The sequence below is a fragment of the Mustela lutreola genome, chromosome 8 (genome assembly GCF_030435805.1).
Source record: "Mustela lutreola isolate mMusLut2 chromosome 8, mMusLut2.pri, whole genome shotgun sequence".
Classification (NCBI taxonomy): domain Eukaryota; kingdom Metazoa; phylum Chordata; class Mammalia; order Carnivora; family Mustelidae; genus Mustela; species Mustela lutreola.
In genome coordinates this window covers 77597745-77619544 of record NC_081297.1, presented here as the reverse complement: position 1 = coordinate 77619544, position 21800 = coordinate 77597745, and the positions used below count along the sequence as shown (strand labels likewise).

The window sequence follows — 21800 nt, the reverse complement described above, 5'->3', positions numbered from 1 at the left end:
GTGATACTTCTTCCACCGATTTATTTAGTTGGTTAAATCCTGGCTCCTGGGAATCTCTGCTCCCAGGAATTCTTCACACTTATCTATTACTTCCCTCATAGTTATCGTATTAACCTTGCTAGTTGTAGGAGTGCTAACAAAACTGACTCCATCTTTGGCCACCATTTTGTTTATGCTTATGCAATGATCTCCCACCGGGCTACATGTTCCAGGCGTCTTGGATGTTAATGTATGCCCTGACCAAAATACTACCCTCAAGTGGCACACAGAAGGCACACTTTAGGTAAGGAGGAGAGATGAGTGGTGCACAAAAGACACCACTTTAGATAACCCGGTTTGACTGCACCTCAAGCCCCTTGCTTATAAAAGCTGTAGCTTAAGGTTTGGACGGGGGTGGAGAACACCTGCATAGCACCTGGACCCAATGGCTCCGTTGTCAGTAGGTCACAATGAATAAAAGTCTGTGTAAACAGTCTGAAGAGGCTTGTTTCATTTTTTGCCTTCCAAGTGCCTACTAGGTCTAGAGGATACTTCACTGCAACTCCCCCACCTTCTCACACTAGTGCGCTGTCTCCTTTCAAGAGTTTTAAATGCCTTTCAGCAGCCACTCACACACCAAATGATATCCATCACGATTACACAACTCAAAGAACTCAATAATCCCACTGCCCATGCCTAAAATGACTATGCAACTGTTTGTAATGGCAACTACATGACCATACAACCCAATTACTACATCAACAGTGGTAGCGGGGGTAATAGTATATTGGCTCACACTTTCAGCTCGCTGAGGTAACGACCAAAAGAGGGTAATTTTTTAGATAAAATAAAATGGAGACCACCCTTGAAAATCCCCCAAGCAGAGCAAACCAGTTAGATCACATAAATGAAACATAATCTGGTTTATGTCATGAACATAAGTGAAACTTAACAAGTTATTTCTTATAAATCCCTCTGATAATCATTAAAAAAAAAAACTTAAATCATCTCCCTAAAATAATGTAAGATAATCACTTTTAACCAATCCCTCGCTGTTCTTTAAATTGTGGTACCAATCGTTGTAATAACCAATCACTGTAAAGGTTAAACACACCTAGTCATTCCCCGTTTATAGGCCAGTTTGCAAAGACATGCCTGAGATTCTCGCTTCTCCCTCACTAAAATATTTATTACCAAGTAAAGCTCCTTGAAACTTGACACCAGGCATCCTTTTAAGGACTTTACATTTGTAAATTTTATTCCTCACTACAACTCTAGGAGATAGGTACTGCTGTTACACTAATTTGACAGGTCAAGACCTCAGGCACGGAGGTTACGTTCCTCCCCATCGTCACACAGCTGCTGAATGGGACTGGAAGCTGAACCCTGTAATCGCCATCAAGCGATGGAGGAGCCGTGCTCCCTCGAAGAATCAGTACCTATCCCGGTTACAGGAACGGTGGAACTTTGCTGAAGGCTTCTGAGAGCCACATCTAGTATTTTGTTTTGATCTACCGAGGCTTTCAGCTCCCGTCAGAAACAGGCCACGGCCAGGAATTGCCGGGGCATCGAGTTGTCAAGGCTGACTGAAATTTCGGACACCAATCTGGGGGCGCCCCGGGCGGACAGAGGGGCAAACCTGCCTAGCAGCCCACTTGGCACAACTGTCGTCTACGAGGAGACAATAAATCAGGAACTCAGAAACAGAAACACCAGCAGGACCTCTTCAGAGGTCCAGAGATGGGAAGGGGGCGGGGAGAGAGAGGGAGCACAGGGCTCCGCTGGGGCGGGGCGAAGGGGAGGCGGGGACCGGGTGGACTCACAGATCCAGAAGCTGACTGACCCGCCGCGAGCTAGGCATCGCGGCCGCCCAGGAGAGCCTCTTCCGTGGTCCCAGGGCCGCCCAAACGTAGCCAGAGACCGTCCGTCAACTCCTGCCCCCCGCGCGACGCGTAGGCCCTCGTGACGTCACACGGCTTCTTCCGGTGACCGGGACGCTGCCACGCTCGGGACTACAGGGGGAAAGAAGAGAAGGGAGGTGATAAAATGTAGAGTAGCCCTAAACTTGGTGAGGCACGACGGGAGTTGTAGTTTTTCCACCTCGCGGACTCCGTTTACAGGCGTTTTCCCTGGAGTTCAAGCCCCGCGCGCAGCTTAACCCGGCACACCTCCAGTGGCGCTCTACATAGAAGCCCTGCTTTTCCAGTACTTGATGCTGGTCCAAGCATTTGGCGTCTCCACATACTGGAGACTCCCTTGGAAGTGGACTCCGTTAACGTGAAACGGAGCGTTTTAGAGCAACCAGGAGTGACCACTGTTTACCCAGCATTTTCTCTGAAGCACGTACTTCAGTACGTGCTCTCAATTAACTACGTTCATTTAATCCTGTGAAGTCGGGATTTTTTAGCCTTATTTTATAGATGAGGATACTACATGCCCGCAAAAAAGCTCAGTAAGAATTTCATCATGGTGGAGGGGCATCTGTTCAAATCAGGATTCTAAAGAAGGGACACCATTTCCCAGGTCGAACTATTTCATTTTGGTTATGCCGCAGAGTACCGGCTATTTTTTGAGTTTTTCCATTCTTCCTTGAGGATTAATTTGTTGTTTATGTGTCTCTCTTCCTTTTGTGAGCTGCTGAAAGTTGGACCCCAGTTTTGTTCATCTTCTCAGGATGCTGCTTACTCAAGGCAATACACATAAATCAAGCACTGAAGGAGAGTGGAGATAGAGCTGGTGCTGAGGATTCAGTGGTGAACACATGCAACAGACCAGTAGTAGGACAATTAGAATAACTGTTAAATGTTTAGATGAAGTTATATGCGAGCACCCAGCGAGGAGTAGGGGGAGCAGTTCACAGAAAGAACTGCGGGCTGTTAAGGACTGCAGACAGTTCAGGGAGGTGGCTGCAATGGGGGGAGTGGTGAGAGATGATTGTAGAGCAGGAGTTGGCAAACTTTTTCTATAAAGGGCCAGACAGTAAAGATTGTAGAGTTTTTTTAGGCCATACTGCCTTGGTCAGAGCTACTCTAACTTGTAGCTCAAAAGAAACCATAGGCAGTACGAATGAGTGGAGCTGTGTTCTAATAAAGTTTTCTTAGGGACACTGAAGTTTGAATTTCATGTAGTTTTCACTAGCATGAAATTTTATATATTGTTTTTTCAACCATTTAAAACTGAAAGCCTTACGTAGCAAAGTACAAAAATGGGCAATGGGCTAGATTTGGCTGGCTGGTGGTATGCTCTCTTCTGACCAGAAAGCCCAAATGGGGCCTGATGAGCTGTGTTATGTTGAACAATTCAGGCATAGTCTGGAGACTTCGGGTGGAGTCATAGGTAGTTTTTAAGCAGGGACAGGGCATGCATAGGTCAATGAGTTTTAGAAAGAACTCTGGCTGTGAAGTGTTAAAAGAACTCTAGAGGTCACAGGTAGAGACTAGATAGGAGTACTTTGATGATAGCCTGAGCTGATAGTAGTAGCACTGGAATGGACAGATTCAAGAGGTAATGGAAGTTGAACTGATAGGATTTAGAGATTGGTGGGGATGAGGGAAAGTGAAGAGTCGAGATGAATTTTTAGGCTTTGGATTCTGAGAATGGGTGGCATATGGTGGTGCGATTTATTAAGCTGAGAGGATCACAGGAGTTTTTTGAAGAGAGGAGGAGAATATTTAAATGTTGAACATGTGGCTTTTGCAGTATCTATGGACAATAGAGGCATGGAGCTATAAGTCTGAAAATTGTGCTAATTTGATTTTAAAGAAGAGCTTGAATAGCAGTGAAAATATGTGCATTTACTTATTAATACAGTATTTTTTTTTTTTTTTTGAAGAATCCTCTGCTATTCTGAGAGCCATGTAGACCTTGGAATACCAGGTGAAAAAGAAAGCTTGATAGAGTAGATGAGGGTAGGACTGTTGGGTCCATTGTCAAAGGAACAAGACTGAGACAAAGTGAAAGTTATGCAAAGCCTTATTCTATGCCAAGCATTAGAAGTTAGACTGACCAGCTCAGGGAACGAGGCTGAGACAAAGTGAAAGTTATGTAAAGCTTGATTCTATGCCAATCGTTAGAAGTCAGACTGACCGGCCAGGACCACCCCCAAAGAGAGCAACCATCCCTTGATCTCACAGGCTAGTTTTATAGGGCACACCACAGACATCTACATATGTGGCTTTGGCTCATTGGATGTCTCCGACTTGTGTGTTTTAGTAACGGTTACCCGGAACCGATACTAGTAACTGCTGAGGCGTTTCTTAAACAACAAAATGGCCTTGTTTTAGGTATGTATTTTAGCAACGGTTACCCGGAACCAGTATCAATAACAGCTGAGGCATTTATTAAACAACAAAATGGCTACCTAGGCAACATGGAGTCACTATGGCTAAGTAGGCCCAGGCAGGCCCTAGGCGTTTAACAGGTTTTAACGTTAAATTGGCCCTAACAGGACTTTATGGTCCTTCCTATCTGTTGAGTCTGCACAGCTGTCCATCTGGGTCTTCCCACTGATTACTTGCTTCTTCAAGACTAGGAAAATGCAGGCCATTGCTCATTATTATGAGATGTTCAGGGTGCCATAATTCTTCTCATTAGTCAAAGGAAAAGTCATCACAGCTGGGTTTTTTTTTTCTTTTAAGAAAATAATTATATAATGAGGTAAGATAACAAAGTCCTAGTTATTTCTAGCCAATTATCGTATTTTTAAAATTTTTGTGTATTTTTTAATATTTTGTTCATTTATTTGACAGAGTGAAAGCACAAGCAGGCAGAGTGAGAGGGAGAAACAGGCTCTCTCTCTGCTTAGCAGAGAGCCTGACATGGGGCTCAATCCCAGGGTTCTGGGATCATGACATAAGCTGAAGGCAACCACTTAACTGACTGAGGGGCACCCAGGTGCCCCTTTAGCCAATTATTTTAAAGGTCAAAGATGCATACATAGTATCACAATTCTTAGAACTTTTTTTTTTTTTCAAAGGTTTATTTATTTATTTTAGAGAGTGAGTGGATCAGATGTACCTTAAGTGAGAACAAGTCCTTGGAAAGGTAGCTGAGAATAGCAATTGACGGCGATGGACACTGAGAAGGAACAGCCAAAGAGGTAGAGAAAAAAATAGTGGGGTGCTACAGAAGACAAACATAACCCAAATTGTCACATGCTGAAGAGAAATCAAGTGAGATAACACTTAAAGGTGGTTTAGCCAGAAGAAGGTCATCAAGGCTCTTTGAGGTGGTGATGGAGGATGTAGTCTGATTCTAATGGGAGGAATGAATGGTAAGTAAGGAAATGAACACACAAGTAGCCCAACTCTCATTTACCATATGTTCTTATTCACATGACTTGCTGCTTCTATTAAGACTTATGCTGAGAAAAGGAGATTGTAAAAGGGTATAGCTCTCCTTTATAGAAGGTAAAGTGGAATAACTCAGAACTGTTATTTATGGACCATCTAGGTATAAAACATATGATTACATGATCTCATGTAGTCATCAATCAAGTCTGAGCTATGCTATTTTATAGATGACAGTGAGTAAGTAAGACCTAAGTAAGTAGGTCTGTCAGACTCCAAAGACAATGCTGTTTCTACTTTATTTGAGTGCTCAGGAGAGAGGTTTATGGTACATCTAAGATCATCAGTATAACTCGCAAAGCCCCCTTTCAGAAAGTTACTAGGTTTTTCAAGATGGTAAAGCAGAACAGTAAGCCAAGGTAGGAACCTGTACAACTGCACCAGTGGTCCACCCATGAAGCTGGCCTTGGTATATGCAGGAATTCCCAAGGAAATCCTATTACTACTACTACTACTACTGACTATTCAATAGCTCTTTGTTAAAATAAGATACAGAGACAAATGTGAACACAGGGAAACTTTAAAAAAAATAACTGAAGTACAGTTGACATAGTATATAAGTTTCTGGTGTACAACATGGTGTTTCAACAGTTATATTCATTATGAAATGCTCATTATGATGAAGTTAAGTTACCATCAGTCACCATACTGAGTCATTATAATATTATCGACTATATTCCCTATACAGTACTTTTCATCCCTGTGGCTTATTTCTTTTACAACTGCGGGTTTATACCTCTTTATCCCCTTTACCTGTGTTGCCTTTTCAGAAAACATTTTCACTAGCAGTTCAGAAGTAGTGGCTCATCCCATGGAAGAGGAGGAATTTATAGCTCTGATAATATGGCAGATATTTATAGCTCAGATATGGCAGCTGACCATTTAGATTGGATAAGAATAAGATGTTCCTGTCTTTTTGTAAGGAAAACAGGATGTTCTTATTTTTGTGGCTTATCTCATGAAGCAAAGCTTTCAGGATTTCCTGTTAGTCAATGCTTTTAGGAGGTTCCTGTTATTCATGGTTTATCTTGGAATGCAAGGTTATTAAAGTCTTGACTGGTGCATGGTAAGTGATTTGTGGACAGCGCTAGGCTAAGAGCAAGATGTCATGTTCCCATTCTCCCCTCTTTGCTGTGCCCACTTTATTGTAGTTTCCTTTAGCTCAGAACTTCCTCCATTTTCTGTCCTAGCTACCATATAAAGAAAACTTGTGATTTGTTTTTCTGGGCAGGTTATATAGGAATAATAAGCACCATTAGTTACCTTAAATCATGCTATTTATCCCTAGTGTGTTTGTGTACATGTAGAAAAATACATAATAAGTGTCTACAGATATGTGCACATATATACACACACACAGTTGACCCTTGAACAACATAGGTTTGAGCTGTGCAGGTCTACTTATATGGAATTTCTTTTTGTACAGTACTGCAAATGTATTTTCTCATGATTTTCTTAATATTTTCTTCTCTCTAGCTTACTTTATTGTAAGAAAATAGTGTGAAATATATATAACATACAAAATATGTGTTGACTTTATGTTTGGTAAGGCTTCCTTAATAGTAGACTATGAAAAATTAAGTTTTGGAGGAGTCAAAAGTTTTATGTGGATTTTCGACTGTGTAGGGGGGTCAGGCCCCTAGGTCAACTGTGTATGTGTGTATGTATGTATGTAATGAATATTGGGTCATTTGTTAAGAATGTATGTGTTTACCATCAGAAAGAATGAATACCCAACTTTTGTACCAACATGGACAGGACTGGAGGAAATTATGCTGAGTGAGATAAGTCAAGTAGAGAAAGTCAATTATTGTATGGTTTTACTTATTTGGAACATAAGGAACAGCATGGAGGACATTAGGAGAAGGAAGGGAAAAATGAAGGGGGGGGAAATCAGGGAGGGAGATGAACCATGAGAGACTATGGACTCCGGGAAACAAACTGAAGGTTTAAAAGGGGTGAGGGGGGCACCTGGGTGGCTCAGTGATTAAACATCTGCCTTCGTCTCAGGTCATGGTCTCAGGGTCCTGGAATCAAGCCCCGCGTCTGCTCTTTGCTCAGCAGAGAGCCTGCTTCCCTCCCCACCTCCGCCTGCCTCTCTACCTTCTTGTGATCGCCCCCATCAAATAAATAAATAAAATCTTTAAAAAAAAAAGGGGGGGGGTGCAGGATGTGTAAGCCCAGTAATGGGTATCAAGGAGGGCATGGATTTCATGGAGCGCTGGGTGTTACATGTAAATAATGAATCATGGAACACTACATCAAAAACTAATGTTGTACTATATGGTGATTAACATAACATAATAAAAAAAGAAAGAATGCATGTACACACAATTAAATAGCAATAAATTGTTCAAATCATCTTTACACGTCATATCTCAAAATGTAAGAACAGGCTATAAGTTAGGTTCTTCACTTTTAAACTATACTGCTTAAATATAAGCATACTTAAGCATACTACTTAAATCAAAATATAGATTCAAATAGTAATTGCTCTTCTTCTTTTTAAGATTTATTTATTTATTTGAGAGAGAGAGAGCAAGAGTACACATGATTAAGCAGGGGGCTGGAAGCAGAGGGTGAGAGAGAGAGAGAGAATCCCAAGCAGACTCTCTGCTGAACATGGAGCCTAACACCAGGCTTGACCCCAGGACCCCAAGATCATGACCTGAGCCAAAATCAAGAGTCAGAAGCTTAACCAACTGAGCCACCCAGGTGCCCCAGGAATGGCTCATCTAATGTTAATTTTCAGCTCAGTATAACCTATACATTATTATTTACTACTAACCCCAAATCATTTCAGTTGGGTATTGTTAGTGTCTAGACTAGGTCCAAGATGGCACCACTTATGCTAATCCCACATCAGCAAACTGGAATTTTAAGTTCTATGCTTACCCTTCCCAGAAAAAGTGGGTCTTGGCCAACCAATCAGTGCTTGCCTGACCAGCACAAGTTATCTGACCTGGCTCTAAGACTCTCCTTTCCTCCATATAAGGGAAGTAGCCCTTTAACCAATCAGCAAATGCCAAGTATAACTTCCTTGTTCCATCTCACTTTGGTCTGTAAACATTTCTTGTCTTGAACAGCTTTGTAGAGCTCTTTTCTATCTGCTAGATGAGATGTTGCCCCATTTAGGAATTGCTGAATAAAACCTCCTAGATCAGTAAATTGTGGAAAATTTTCTGTAACACTTATTGAGGGGTTAGAATAATGCCTTGCACACAGTGAGTATTTTACAAGTTCTAACTCATTTCACCCTCAAAGAAACCCTCATGTAGATATTTGTATTGTTATCATACTCATTTTCCAGACAAGGAAACTGAGGCCCAAAGAGATTAAGAAACATGCCCAATTTCATGTGCTAGTCAGTGGTAGAGCTGGGATTTGAAGCCAAACAATTAGGCTGCAGAGCTGGGTTCTTAAATAATCCTATATTGTTGCCCCTACCACCTTTAAAATAAAAACTCTTGATAGTTCTTGACAGTTTTCAGAGATTTAAAACTAATGGATATCTTAGCTATAATTTATTTCAACAACTTAATTTTGCAGTTCAGGCCACTGTGTTTCAGAAAAGTTGACTGATTTCTCAATTTCTGAACAAAGGTGGGACTAGAATATATTTGCCAATCCCATGTCCAGTACATTTTCTAAACCTGATCTTTAGGTTATAAATCTGAAGGGGGCTGAAAACAAACAGAATACAGAGAAGCCAAATGAGTGACTACTTTTTTATCCTACCATGTATGGGTTATTTCCAAGTGGGAATGTCCTTAATTCATGCCAATGTGAAAAATAACACATGTTCTTTTTATTTAATTTCTTTTTATATTTCATATCATATCTTACTCCAAATTGGAAACAACAGTGCCCATGCTTATGAATTCTTGGGCATTGTTAAAATTTTCCATTGACTTAGCCCTTGATTTAATTTGAGGCATAAAATGTATGACTCAGGATCCTTGCAGGAAACAGCTGGGCAAGTTCAAACAGGTCAGGCAAGGAAGTATTAATAAATAAACTGTTCATAAAGGTATGACCGGAATTAAGGCAAAGCAGAGTTAAGGGTGGTTTAATACCCTTATACTAGCAATAGCAGGAAGCCCTTACCTCTCCTAGTCCTGAAAGTCAGGGAGGGACTTTCCTCCCTGGTTTACCTTTCCTGGTTTACCAAAACCAGGAGAGAGTGGCCATAGGTGAGGTCACCTAGAAGGACCTATGGCTTTTGGGTCAGTAAAAGGACATTGTCCACCTGTGACAACCCAGCTGGGAGGGATCCTGGAAGAATAAATATTCTAACCCTATTCTCCATACCCCTTTTGATCTCCTGGTGCTTCTGCTTATAGTTTTAACCCACCCAGAATTTAGTCAGTCTTTTAAAGCCCAAAGTTGGGAAAGATAGAGTGGAAAATAGCCAGTTTATAAGTCATTGCTTTTTAGATAAGATAATTAAATATCATGAACATTTTGAAAAATTAATGAGTAATAAGTCAGTCTGAGCTAAAGTAATAATTATTATAGTTTTATAACTGAAAAGGATGGAAATTGTGGTCTTTATTGAGATTCTGAGAGCCTGGGCAATGACAGCATAAGCCCTGTCTTTTTCTAGTTAATTTCATTGGTTATTTTTATTTTTATAAAGTTCTGCAATTCCTAACTCACATTTATTGATCATTTTCAGTGGAATCAAATTCCTGGTATTTCCATTGGATAGACTTTAGAAAGCCATTAATAACAGTTATTCAACTAAGTGTTTAATGCCAATTACGTGCCAGGCAGGATAAATCAGTAAACAAATATGTCCTCTTGGAGTTTATATTTTAGTGTGAAAGCAAGAAAACAAGTACACAAACAAAAAAATATGTGGAGATAAGAACTATAAAAAACAAGATAGGATGGGGGACCAAAGGGTACTAGAGAGAAAGGAAGAAGGAGAGGGAGAGACAGAAATAGAGGGATTCATTTTGCTTTGGTGGTCAAGGAAGGTATCTTTTTGTCTTTTTTTAAGATTTTATTTATTTATTTGAGAGAGAGCAAGAACATGAGTGGTGGGGGAGGGGCAGAGGGACAGAGAGAGAGAAGAAGAAGCAGACTCCTCACTAAGCAGGGAGCCTGATGCGGGACTTGATCTCAGGATCCTGGGATAATGACACGAATCAAAGTCAGATGCTTAACCAACTGAGACACACAGGTGCCCCAAGGAAGGTATCTTTAAGGCTGTAACATTTTTGTTAAGATCTGTTAAAAGATAAACTAAGGGATATTGAAATTTTTAAGTTTATTTGAGCAAAAATTGATTGGAATTAGGCGCTGTCAAACCAAATGTAGTTATGAGTGCTGAACCAGTAGAATTCAGGGGAAAGACTTCTGGGGACAAAGTGCAGAAAAAGAGAAAGGAAATTGTTTGGTTGGCTATATATTAAAGTCTAGTTGGTTTTTTGTGATTGGTTATCCTTAGTGTTTTGATATTAGAACCTTGAGGCATTTCCAGGCTTAGACTCTGGTTTGTACATGTTGGCCACTATGGCATTAGAGCCACCTCAATCCAATGGCCTCCTTGTTTAATTAACTTAACAGACTTGGAAGATTAAAGGAGCTAACCCATGCAGAGCTCTGGAGATGGAAGAGAAAGGTTCTGAAGCAAAAAATGTGCTTGATAAAGTTGAAAGGACATAAGGAGCAGGTGGAAGGAGCCCCCAGGGAAGGAGAACTATGATGGTAGTAAGCAGCAAATGCATCCATAGGGCCCTTAGGCCTGGGACTCTGAAAGTTGCAATCCTGGGTTGCTGTCATGGTGGTGATGATCTCAGAACCATGGAGCCTACATGTGTCTAAGAGCTTGAGCTCTAACCTCAGAGTCTGAACCCTTATTTTTGCCCAAGGTGAGTGTAGTATTGTGATTTATAATAATAAAAAAATATGTATATTTATATATTTGATATAGGTGTATAATAAAATACATATGTTTACATGTATTTTATATGTGTAAAATAATATGTTTGATTTATAATTATTTATACACACACATATGTATACATTTATGTTTTGGTCTTCATCTTGTTTCTGGTATTGAGCTCTTAAAACTCTTGAAATTGTCCTAAGATCAATAGGAACATCTTTTGTTATAGTATTTGGTTTTTTGTCCTTGGTTCCTGAAATAGCTCCAGAGCCTTAAAGGTGAAAGGAATACGGCATATTATTCATAACATGCCCCTTTCAACGACACCTGAATTTATGTTAATGCATTGACTTTTGGAAAACCCCTAAAGAGGAGGCTGGTTGCCAGGGGAACTAACCTGATTAGAAGATTGAAACTTCCAGTGTCCCCTCCCTCTGGGGAGAGGAAGAGGGGCTGGAGGTTAAATCAATCACCAATAGCTAACGATTTAGTCAACTGTGCCTGCTTGTGATACCTCCATAAAAACTCAAAAGAATAGGTTTGGAGAGCTTCTGGATTGGTGAACACATGAAGATTTGGGGAGGGTGGTGCACCGAGAGAGAACATGTAAGCTCCATGTTCCTTCTCCCAAAACTTAACGCTCGGTGTTTCTTACATCCGGCAGTTCTGAGTTATATTCTTTTATGATAAATTGGTAATCTAGTAAGTAAAAATTTTTCCTGAGTTCGATGAGCTGTTCTACCAAAGTAATTGAATCCAAGAAGAAGTTCATTGGAATTTCCATTTTACAGCCAGTAAGTCAGAAGCGTAGGTGACAGCCTGGGAAGGGTTATTTTTGTTTATAATGTCATCTGAGGCAAAGAACATTTGCAAGTATCTGCCTGACCTTTCCTTATATATATAAGGAAATGCTCCCAACCTAATACTAAACCCCATCTCCACCCCTGCACAGAACACAGGGGCTCCTTGTCTTCTGCCTAGTCTTCTGTGCAACTGGAGTGAGGACTGCAGGTTTCCAGCTGCCCAGACCACCATACCCACCTTTGTATCTCCTATTTCTTATGCAGTAATGACCTGTGTCAGTATCCCTCTATCAATTCTCCGACTAGACTATGGGTTCATGAGAGTAGCCCAGTGCCCTGCATGTACCTCAATAAACATGGGATCAATGAAAACAGGAAGAGGAGTAAAGAGATTACTAGGTAAACAGGAGGGTGAGACATTTCCAACCAGGACACTTACTGATGATAACCCCAGGGATGGTCAGAGTAGTCAAATTTGGATATATTTTGAAGGTTGAACAATAGACTTGCTGAAGGATTAGAAGTGAGGGAAAGAGAGAAATCAAGGTATTGTTCATTCATTCATGTTTAACTAATAATTATTGGCTCTTGACTGGATACTAGGTACCATTAAAGATGCTTTAGGTACAGTAGCAAATAAGAGAAGCTCCTGATGTTAAAGAGCTTATGTTCTAATTGATGGAGACAAAGCAATAAACAAACAAGATATTACACAGAATGTTAAGTGCCGAGAAAATAAAAGAGGGCAATGTAACAGGTTATTAGGTAGGATATATTTGGCTGAAAACCCAACTCAAAATGCCTTTAGCATTAAGATTTTTATCTCATAGGAAAAGTCAGAGTAGGATTGTTCCATGGTTGGTTACTCAGTGGCTCAATGACATCCTGACTCCAACTCAGCATCTCTGTGATTCTCAAGATTTCTTCTCATGCTTGTAAGATGACCCTACAGTTCTAAGCAATATATCTTCCAACCAAGGTATAGGCAAGGAAAATCTGTTTTTTCTCACATCTTTTTTTTTTTTTAATTTAAATTCAGCTAGCCAACATGTGGCAAATGTAGTGTTCAATAGTTTATCAGTTGTGTATAACACCCAATGCTCATCACATCACATTACCTCCTTAATGCCTATCACCCAGTTACCCCATCCTCCCACCCACCTCCCCTCCAGCAACTTTGAGTTTGTTTCCCATATTTAAGAGTCTCTCGTGATTTTTTTCCCCTTCTCTGATGTCTTCCCATTCAGTTTTCCCTTCCTTCCCTTATGATCATCTACTCTGTTTCTTATATTCCCACATATGAGTCAAACCATATAATTGTCCTTCTCTAGTTGATTTATTTCACTCAGCACAATCCCCTCCAGTTCCATCAATGTCCATGTAAATGGTAAGTATTCATCCTTTCTGACGGATGACTAATATTTCATTGTGTGTATGTATATGTGTATGTGTTCATATACACACACACATACACACACATCTTCTTTATCCATTCATCTTTCAAAAGACATCTGTGCTCTTTCCACAGTTTGGCTATTATGGACATTGCTGCTATAAATATTGGGGTGCGGCTGCCCCTTAGAATCAGTACATTTGTATCTTTGGGGTAAATACCCAGTAGTTCAATTGCTGGGTCATAGGGTAGCTCCATTTTTAACTTCTTTTTTTTTTAAGATTTTACTTATTTATTTGAGAGAGTGAGAGCACAAACTGGGAGACAGAGGTAGAGGGAGAAGCAGGCTCTCCATGGAGCAGGGAGCCCAATGCAGAGCTCGATCCCAGGACCCTGGGATCATGACCTGAATTGAAGGCAGCCACTTAACTGACTGAGGCACTCAGGTGCCCCTATTTTTAACTTCTTGAGGAGCCTCCATACTGTTTCAAAGTGGCTGCACCAGCTTACATTCCCACTAACAGTATAAGAAGGTTCTCCTTTCTCTGCACCCCTGCCAACAACTGTTGTTTTCTGACTTGTTTATTTTAGCCATTCTGACTGGTGTGAGGTGATATCTCATTGTGGTTTTGATTTGTATTTCCCTGATGCCGAGTGATATGGAGCACTTTTTCATGTGTCTGTTGGCCATCTGGATGTCTTCTTTGCAGAAATGTCTGTTCATGTCCTCTGCCCATTTCTTGATTGGATTATTTGTTCTTTGGGTGTTGAGTTTGCTAAGTTCTTTATAGATTTTGGACACTAGCCCTTTATCTGATATATCGTTTGCAAGTATCTTCTCCCATTCTGACAGTTGTCTTTTGGTTTTGTTCACTGTCTCCTTTGCTGTGCAAAAGCTTTTGATCTTGATAAAATCCAAATAGTCCATTTTTGCCCTTGCTTCCCTTGCCTTTGGCGATGTTCCTAGGAAGATGTTGCTGCGGCTAAGGTAGAAGAGGTAGCTGCCTGTGTTCTCCTCAAGGATTTTGATGGAGTCCTTTCTCACATTGAGGTCCTTCATCCATTTTGAATCTATTTGTGTGTGTGGTGTAAGGAAATGGTCCAATTTCATTTTTCTGCATGTGGCTGTCCAATTTTCCCAACACCATTTATTGAAGAGGCTATCCTTTTTCCATTGGACATTCTTTCCTACTTTGTCGAAGATTAGTTGACCATAAAGTTGAGGGTCTATTTCTGGGCTCTCTATTCTGTTCCATTGATCTATGTGTCTGTTTTTGTGCCAGTACCATGCTGTCTTGATGATGACAGCTTTGTAATAGAGCTTGAAGTCCGGAATTGTGATGCCACCAACTTTGGCTTTCTTTTTCAATATTTCTTTGGCTATTTGAGGTATTTTCTGGTTCCATATAAATTTTAGGATTATTTCATTTCTTTGGAGAAAATGGATGGTATTTTGATAGGAATTTCATTAAATGTGTAGATTGCTTTAGGTAGCATAGACATTTTCACAATATTTATTCTTCCAATCCTGGAGCATGGAACATTTTTCCATTTCTTTGTGTCTTCTTCAATTTCTTTCATGAGTACTTTATAGTTTTCTGAGTATAGATTCTTAGCCTCTTTGGTTAGGTTTATTCCTAGGTATCTTATAGTTTGGGGTGCAATTGTAAATGGGATTGACTCCTTAATTTCTCTTTCTTCTGTCTTGTTGGTGTAGAGAAATGCAACTGATTTCTGTGCATTGATTTTATATCCTGACACTACTGAATTCTTGTACAAGTTCTAGCAGTTTTGGAGTGGAGTCTTTTGGGTTTTCCACATATAGTATCATATCATCTACGAAGAGTGATAGTTTGACTTCTTTGCTGATTTGGATGCCTTTAATTTCCTTTTGTTGTCTGATTGCTGAGGCTAGGACTTCTAGTACTATGTTGAATAGCAGTAATGATAATGGACATCCCTGCAGTGTTCCTGACCTTAGCGGAAAAGTTTTCAGTTTTTCTCCATTGAGAATGATATTTGCTGTGGATTTTTCATAGATGGCTTTGATGATATTGAGGTATGTGTCCTCTATCCCTACACTTTGAAGAGTTTTGATCAGGAAGGGATGTTGTACCTTGTCAAATGCTTTTTCAGCATCTATTGAGAGTATCATATGGTTCTTGCTCTTTCTTTCATTAATGTATTGTATCACATTGATTGATTTGCGGATGTTGAACCAACCTTGCAGCCCTGGAATAAATCCCACTTGGTCGTGGTGAATAATCCTTTTAATGTACTGTTGAATCCTATTTGCTAGTATTTTAGTGAGAATTTTCACATCTGTGTCATCAAGGATATTGGTCTGTAGTTCTCTTTTTTGATGGGATCCTTGTCTGGTTTTGGGATCAAGGTGATGCTGGCCTCATAAAATGAGTTTGGAAGTTTTCCTTCCATTTCTATTTTTTGGAACAGTTTCAAGAGAATATGAACTAGTTCTTCTTTAAATGTTTGATAGAATTCCCCTGGGAAGCTGTCTGGCCCTGGGCTTTTGTTTATTTGGACATTTTTGATGACTGTTTCAATCTCCTTACTGGTTATGGATCTGTTCAGGCTTTCTATTTCTTCCTGGTTCAGTTGTGGTAGTTTATATGTCTCTAGGAATGCATCCATTTTTTCCAGATTGTCAAATTTGTTGGTGTAGAGCTGCTCATAGTATGTTCTTATAATTGTCTATATTTCTTTGGTGTTAGTTGAGATCTCTCCTCTTTCATTCATGATTTTATTTATTTGGGTCCTTTCTTTCTTCTTTTTGATAAGTCTGGCCACGGGTTTATCAATCTTATTAATTCTTTCAAAGAACCAGCTTCTAGTTTCATTGATTTGTTCTATTTTTTTGTTTGTTTGTTTCTATTTCATTGATTTCTGTTCTGATCTTTACGATTTCTCTTCTCCTGCTGGGTTTAGGGTTTCTTTCTTGTTCTTTCTCCAGATCCTTTAGGTGTAGGGTTAGGTTGTGTACTTGAGACCTTTCTTGTTTCTTGAGAAAGGCTTGCACCGCTATATATTTTCCTCTCAGGACTGCCTTTGTTGTGTCCCACAGATTTTGAACCGTTGTGTTTTCATTATCATTTGTTTCCATGGATTTTTTCAATTTTTCTTTAATTTCCTGGTTGACCCATTCATTCTTCAGAAGGTTGCTGTTTAGTCTCCATGTATTTGGGTTCTTTCCAAATTTCCTCTTGTGATTGAGTTCTAGCATCAGAGCATTGTGGTCTGAAAATATGCAGGGAATGATCCCAATCTTTTGATACCAGTTGAGGCCTGATTTAGGACCGAGGATGTGATCTATTCTGCAGAATGTTCCATGTGAACTAGAGAAGAATGTGTATTCTGTTGCTTTGGGATGAAATGTTCTGAATATATCTGTGATGTCCATCTGGTCCAGTGTGTCATTTAAGGCCTTTATTTCCTTGTTGATCTTTTGCTTGGATGATCTGCCCATTTCAGTAAGGGGAGTGTTAAAGTCCCCTACTATTATTGTATTATTGTTGATGTGTTTCTTTGATTTTGTTATTAATTGGTTTATATAGTTGGCTGCTCCCACATTAGGGGCAAACATATTTAAAATTGTTAGATCTTCCTGTTGGACAAATCCTTTGAGTATGATATAGTGTCCTTCCTCATCTCTTATTATAGTCTTTGGCTTAAAATCTAATTGATCTGATGTAAGGATTGCCACTCCTGCTTTCTTCTGATGTCCATTAGCATGGTAAATTCTTTTCCACCCCCTCACTTTAAATCTGGAGGTGTCTTTGGGCTTAAAATGAGTTTCTTGGAGGCAACATATAGATAGGTTTTGTTTTTTTATCCATTCTGGTACCCTGTGTCTTTTTATTGGGGCATTTAGCCCATTCACATTCAGGGTAACTATTGAGAGTTATGAATTTAGTGCCATTGTATTGCCTGTAAGATGAGTGTTACTGTATATTGTCTCTGTTCCTTTCTGATCTACTACTTTTTGGCTCCCTCTTTGCTTAGAGGACCCCTTTCAATATTTCCTGTAGAGCTGGTTTGGTGCTTACAAATTCTTTCAGTTTTTGTTTGTCCTGGAAGCTTTTAATCTCTCCTTCTATTTTCAATGATAGCCTAGCTGGATATAGTATTCTTGGCTGCATGTTTTTCTCATTTAGTGCTCTGAATATATCATGCCAGCTCTTTCTGGCCTGCCAGGTCTCTGTGAATAAGTCTGCTGCCTATCTAATATTTTTACCATTGTATGTTACAGATTTCTTTTCCCAGTCTGCGTTCAGGATTTTCTCTTTGTCATTAAGACGTAAATTTTACTATTAGGTGATGGGGTGTGGACCTATTCTTATTGATTCTGAGGGGTGTTCTCTACACCTCCTGAATTTTGATTTTTGTTCCCTTTGCCATATTGGGGAAATTCTCTCCAATAATTCTCTCCCGTATACCTTCTGCTCCCCTCTCTCTTTCTTCTTCTTCTGGAATCCCAATTATTCTAATGTTGTTTCGTCTTATGGTGTCACTTATCTCTCGAATTCTCCCCTCGTGGTCCAGTATTTGTTTGTCCCTCTTTTGCTCAGCTTCTTTATTCTCTGTCATTTGGTCTTCTATATCACTAATTCTTTCTTCTGCCTCATTTATCCTAGCAGTGAGAGCCTCCATTTTTTATTGCACCTCATTGATAGTTTTTTTTTTTTTCAACTTGGTTAGATTTTAGTTCTTTTACTTCTCCAGAAAGGGCTTTTATATCTCCCAAGAGGGTTTCCCTAATATCTTCCATGCCTTTTTCAAGCCCGGCTAGAACCTTGAGAATCGTCATTCTGAACTCTAGATCTGACATATTACCAATGTCTGTATTGATTAGGTCCCTAGCCTTCAGTACTGCCTCTTGTTCTTTTTTTTGTGGTGAATTTTTCCGCCTTGTCATTTTGTCCAGATAAGAGTATATGAAGGAGCAAGTAAAATACTAAAAGGGTGGCAACAACCCCAGGAAAATATGCTTTAACCAAATCAGAAGAGATCCCAAATGGTGAGGGGGGAGAAAGAGGGTAAAAAGAGGTTCAGAAAGAAAAAAAAAAAAAGAAAAGAAACAATTAAGCAAAGAAAATGAATAAAGAAAATATATATATATTAGGTAAATAGTTTTTTTTTTAAAAGTTAAAAATGAAAAGGGTAAAAGTTAAAAAAACTTAGAAGAGAAAAAAAATTGAAAAAGAAAAAATGAAATTAACTGCAAGACTAAAGAATCATGGGGAGAAATTCAAGAGTTCCGAGCTTTGCTTTCTCCTCCTCTGGAATTCTGCTGCTCTCCTTGGTATTGAGACTGCACTCCTTGGTAGGTGAACTTGGTCCTGGCTGGATTTCTTGTTGATCTTCTGGGGGAGGGGCCTGTTGTAGTGATACTCAAGAGTCTTTGCCCCAGGCGGAATTGCACTGCCCTTACCACGGGCCAGGCTGAGTAATCCGCTCAGGTTCGCTTTCGGGAGCTTTTGTTCCCTGAGCACTTTCCGTAGAGTTCCAGAGGACGGGAATGAAAATGGCGGCCTCCCAGTCTCCGGCTTGGAGGAGCCGAGAGCCCAGGGCCCCACTCCTCAGTGCGCCCTCAGAGAACTGTGCCCAATTACTCCCATCTCCCTGGCTTTCAGCCGCGCTCCGAGTTCACCGAGCCTGCGACCGGTTCAAGGTAACCCCGAGCTGTGAGCTCACTCCTCGGCTCTGTCTTTGTAGCTGGCTTCCCCGTCCTAATACCTGTAAGCTCTGCAACACTCAGACACCCCCGATCCTTCTGTGACCCTGCGGGACCTGAGGCCACGCTAACCCCGCATGGGCTTCACCCCAGATTGGCCTCTGGCGTGATGTCCCTCAGCAGAACAAACTTTTAAAAGTCCTGATTTTATGCTCCATTGCTCCGCCACTTGCCGGGAGCTGGCCCCTCCCCCCGTGGTCTATCTTCCCGTCCCTTTGGATTCACTTCTCCACCAGTCCTCCCTTTCAGAAAGTGCTTGATTTTCTGCTTCTAGAATTGCTGTTCTTCTTCTCTTCCATCTCCCATTGGATTTGTAGGCATTTGCAATCTTTAGATAAGCTATCTAGCTGATCTCCTGCTAGCTGACGTAGTCTCAGCCTGCTACTTCTCCGCCATCTTGACTCCTCCCCTAAAGTTTTTAATTTTGATGAAACTTAGTTTATCTATTTTTTTTCCTTTGTTGCTTGTGCTTTTGGTGTTATATGAAAAAAAAAAAATCCTTCATGGGATACCTGGGTGGCTCAGTTGGTTAAGTGTTCTACTCTTGATTTTGGCTCAGGTCATGATCTCACAATCCTAAGATTGAGTCCCACATCAGGCTCTGCTCAGTGGGGAGTCTGTTTGGGATTTTCTCTCTCTCTGCCCCTTCACTGCTCATGCATGATCTTGCTCTCTCTCAATAAATAAATAAATAAATATCTTTAAAAAGAAAAAAAAAAAGAATCCTTTCAAATCTGCAGACACAGTATTTACCCCTATGTTTTTTTCAAAGAGTTTCATAGTTTTGGTTCTTACATTTAGATCTTTAGTCCATTCTCAGTTAATTTTTTATATATAGTGTGAGATAGTGGGCATCATTCTTTTGCAGATAATGTTACATTTCTAAACCTGTGTATAGATACCTTTATATTTACTTGCATATGTGAAATATTTTTCATAGATTTAAAAATACAATTGGAAATAATTGCTGGGATGCCGTGTGGAGTACCCTGTCTGTGAAGAACCCATGTTATAATGAAATGATAGATAAATCAGGAACACCAGTTGGAATGTCTTATGGGGTTTTTAAATGAAGTAACAGGATAGGTGGTGGTCCATTAACTGGGACAGCAATGAATACAGAAGGAACAAGGTTTTGGGAGAGGGAAGCAAAACTATTTGAAGGATATGTTAAAGCTGAGGAGCTTTTCAACATCTAAGTGAAGTCAAAAATACAATCTGATATATGAATCTGGAGTTTAGGATGAAAAGTGGGTCTACAGGTGTACACTTGTGAGTCTGTGGCATAAAGGTGTCATAAAACTATGGAACTGGTCAAGATAAGACAGGGAGACAGTGTAGACACAGGAGGGAAGAGCATCAAGGACTCATGTAGAGCATTAATAATTAGAAGGTAGGCAGAGGAAGCAGTGGGTCCTCCCAAAGAGACTCAGAAGGAGCAACTAGTGAGGAAGAAGGTGAACAGAAGACTGTGGTTTCAGGAAATCTTAGGGAGGAAAGTGTTTCAAAGAGAAAGGAATTGTCAAATACTGCTCAAAAATCAAGTATGATTTAGACAGAACCAAATGTTAGATTTGGCGAAGTAAAGATGGTCAGTAAGTATAAGAGATATTTTGTGGAGGAAGCAGGCAAAAACCTGATTGGCTTTACACAGCACATTGGGGAGTTGAACACTTAGCTTTCTTCTTTTTTACAGTTTCTTTCAAAAAATACCAGGAGGCATATCATTGACCACCAATTCTTCCTTATGAAGCAGAGCATGTATTCCTTGTTATGTATAGCTATCCGGTATCAGAACTGAATCTATCATACCCTTTCCAGTCCATGTTATGGCTCACAAAATAGTGATTATCTTAGGAAAAAAAAAGTTTTCCTGAATCACTGGATTTTAGTAATGAACAGAGTAAAAAGTCCCCTAGCACTTCTCCTTAAACCACATATGTGTAAGAACTAATTTATTTTCTAGACATTAGCGATTAGAGGCTTCATGCAACTCTAAATAAAATATTTGCTAGCATGAGTGCAGAACATCAATTCCTCTTTCACATTAAATGCCATTGATGTTATGTAATGTCAAATAAGTTGACAATGGAATTTTGCCAGTAGCTTGTTTTGCTTTCTGTGAACGTATCTTCAACAACTTTCCACATTGTTTTACAGAACTTTTGACAATAGTGAGAACTACCCCATTTAGTGTACAAGGAACACAACACTGAATAAATTATTGATAGTTTGGGGCTCTTTATGATTTTAGCAAAAATATTTATTTAATCCTGTATGACGTTGTTTTGTTTTAGTAATGAAAAATTTAATTGGTTTACTGGGGGTTACAGTGTTATGTTAGACCTTGAAATCAAAGTGTCATTAATTTCTTGCCAAAACTTGACAAAGTTTCACAGCATGGAAAAAAAAATACATTGCTAATTTTCAGATAGTCACTGTCACACTTCATATATTTCTGTAAAATTATCACATTTGCCTGTAAAATTATCACATTTGCCTCTTATTTAAAAATGGGGGTCCTGTTCATTTTTTATACTTATGAAATTCTGAATTTTAACATTTACATTACTATTTTCATCATTATATTTTTGCTTTAGTGCTTCTGAAATTCTTAATAACATTTCTT

At 39.7% G+C, this 21800-nt stretch overlaps 1 protein-coding gene across 3 annotated transcripts in view; it reads right to left on the bottom strand.

Moving 5' to 3' along the window:
- The window catches only part of AMN1 (antagonist of mitotic exit network 1 homolog), a 104920-nt gene that overhangs the window by 61651 nt on the left and 21469 nt on the right, over positions 1–21800 (bottom strand). For 2 of the 3 annotated variants that reach the window (XM_059185707.1, XM_059185708.1), the window contains exon 4: positions 1803–1991. In XM_059185707.1, coding sequence (XP_059041690.1) covers positions 1803–1840 — 38 coding nt within the window. In that variant the 5' untranslated portion in view covers positions 1841–1991. The remainder of the gene's footprint in view (positions 1–1802; positions 1992–21800) is intronic. The other variant, XM_059185709.1, reaches the window with a different exon arrangement.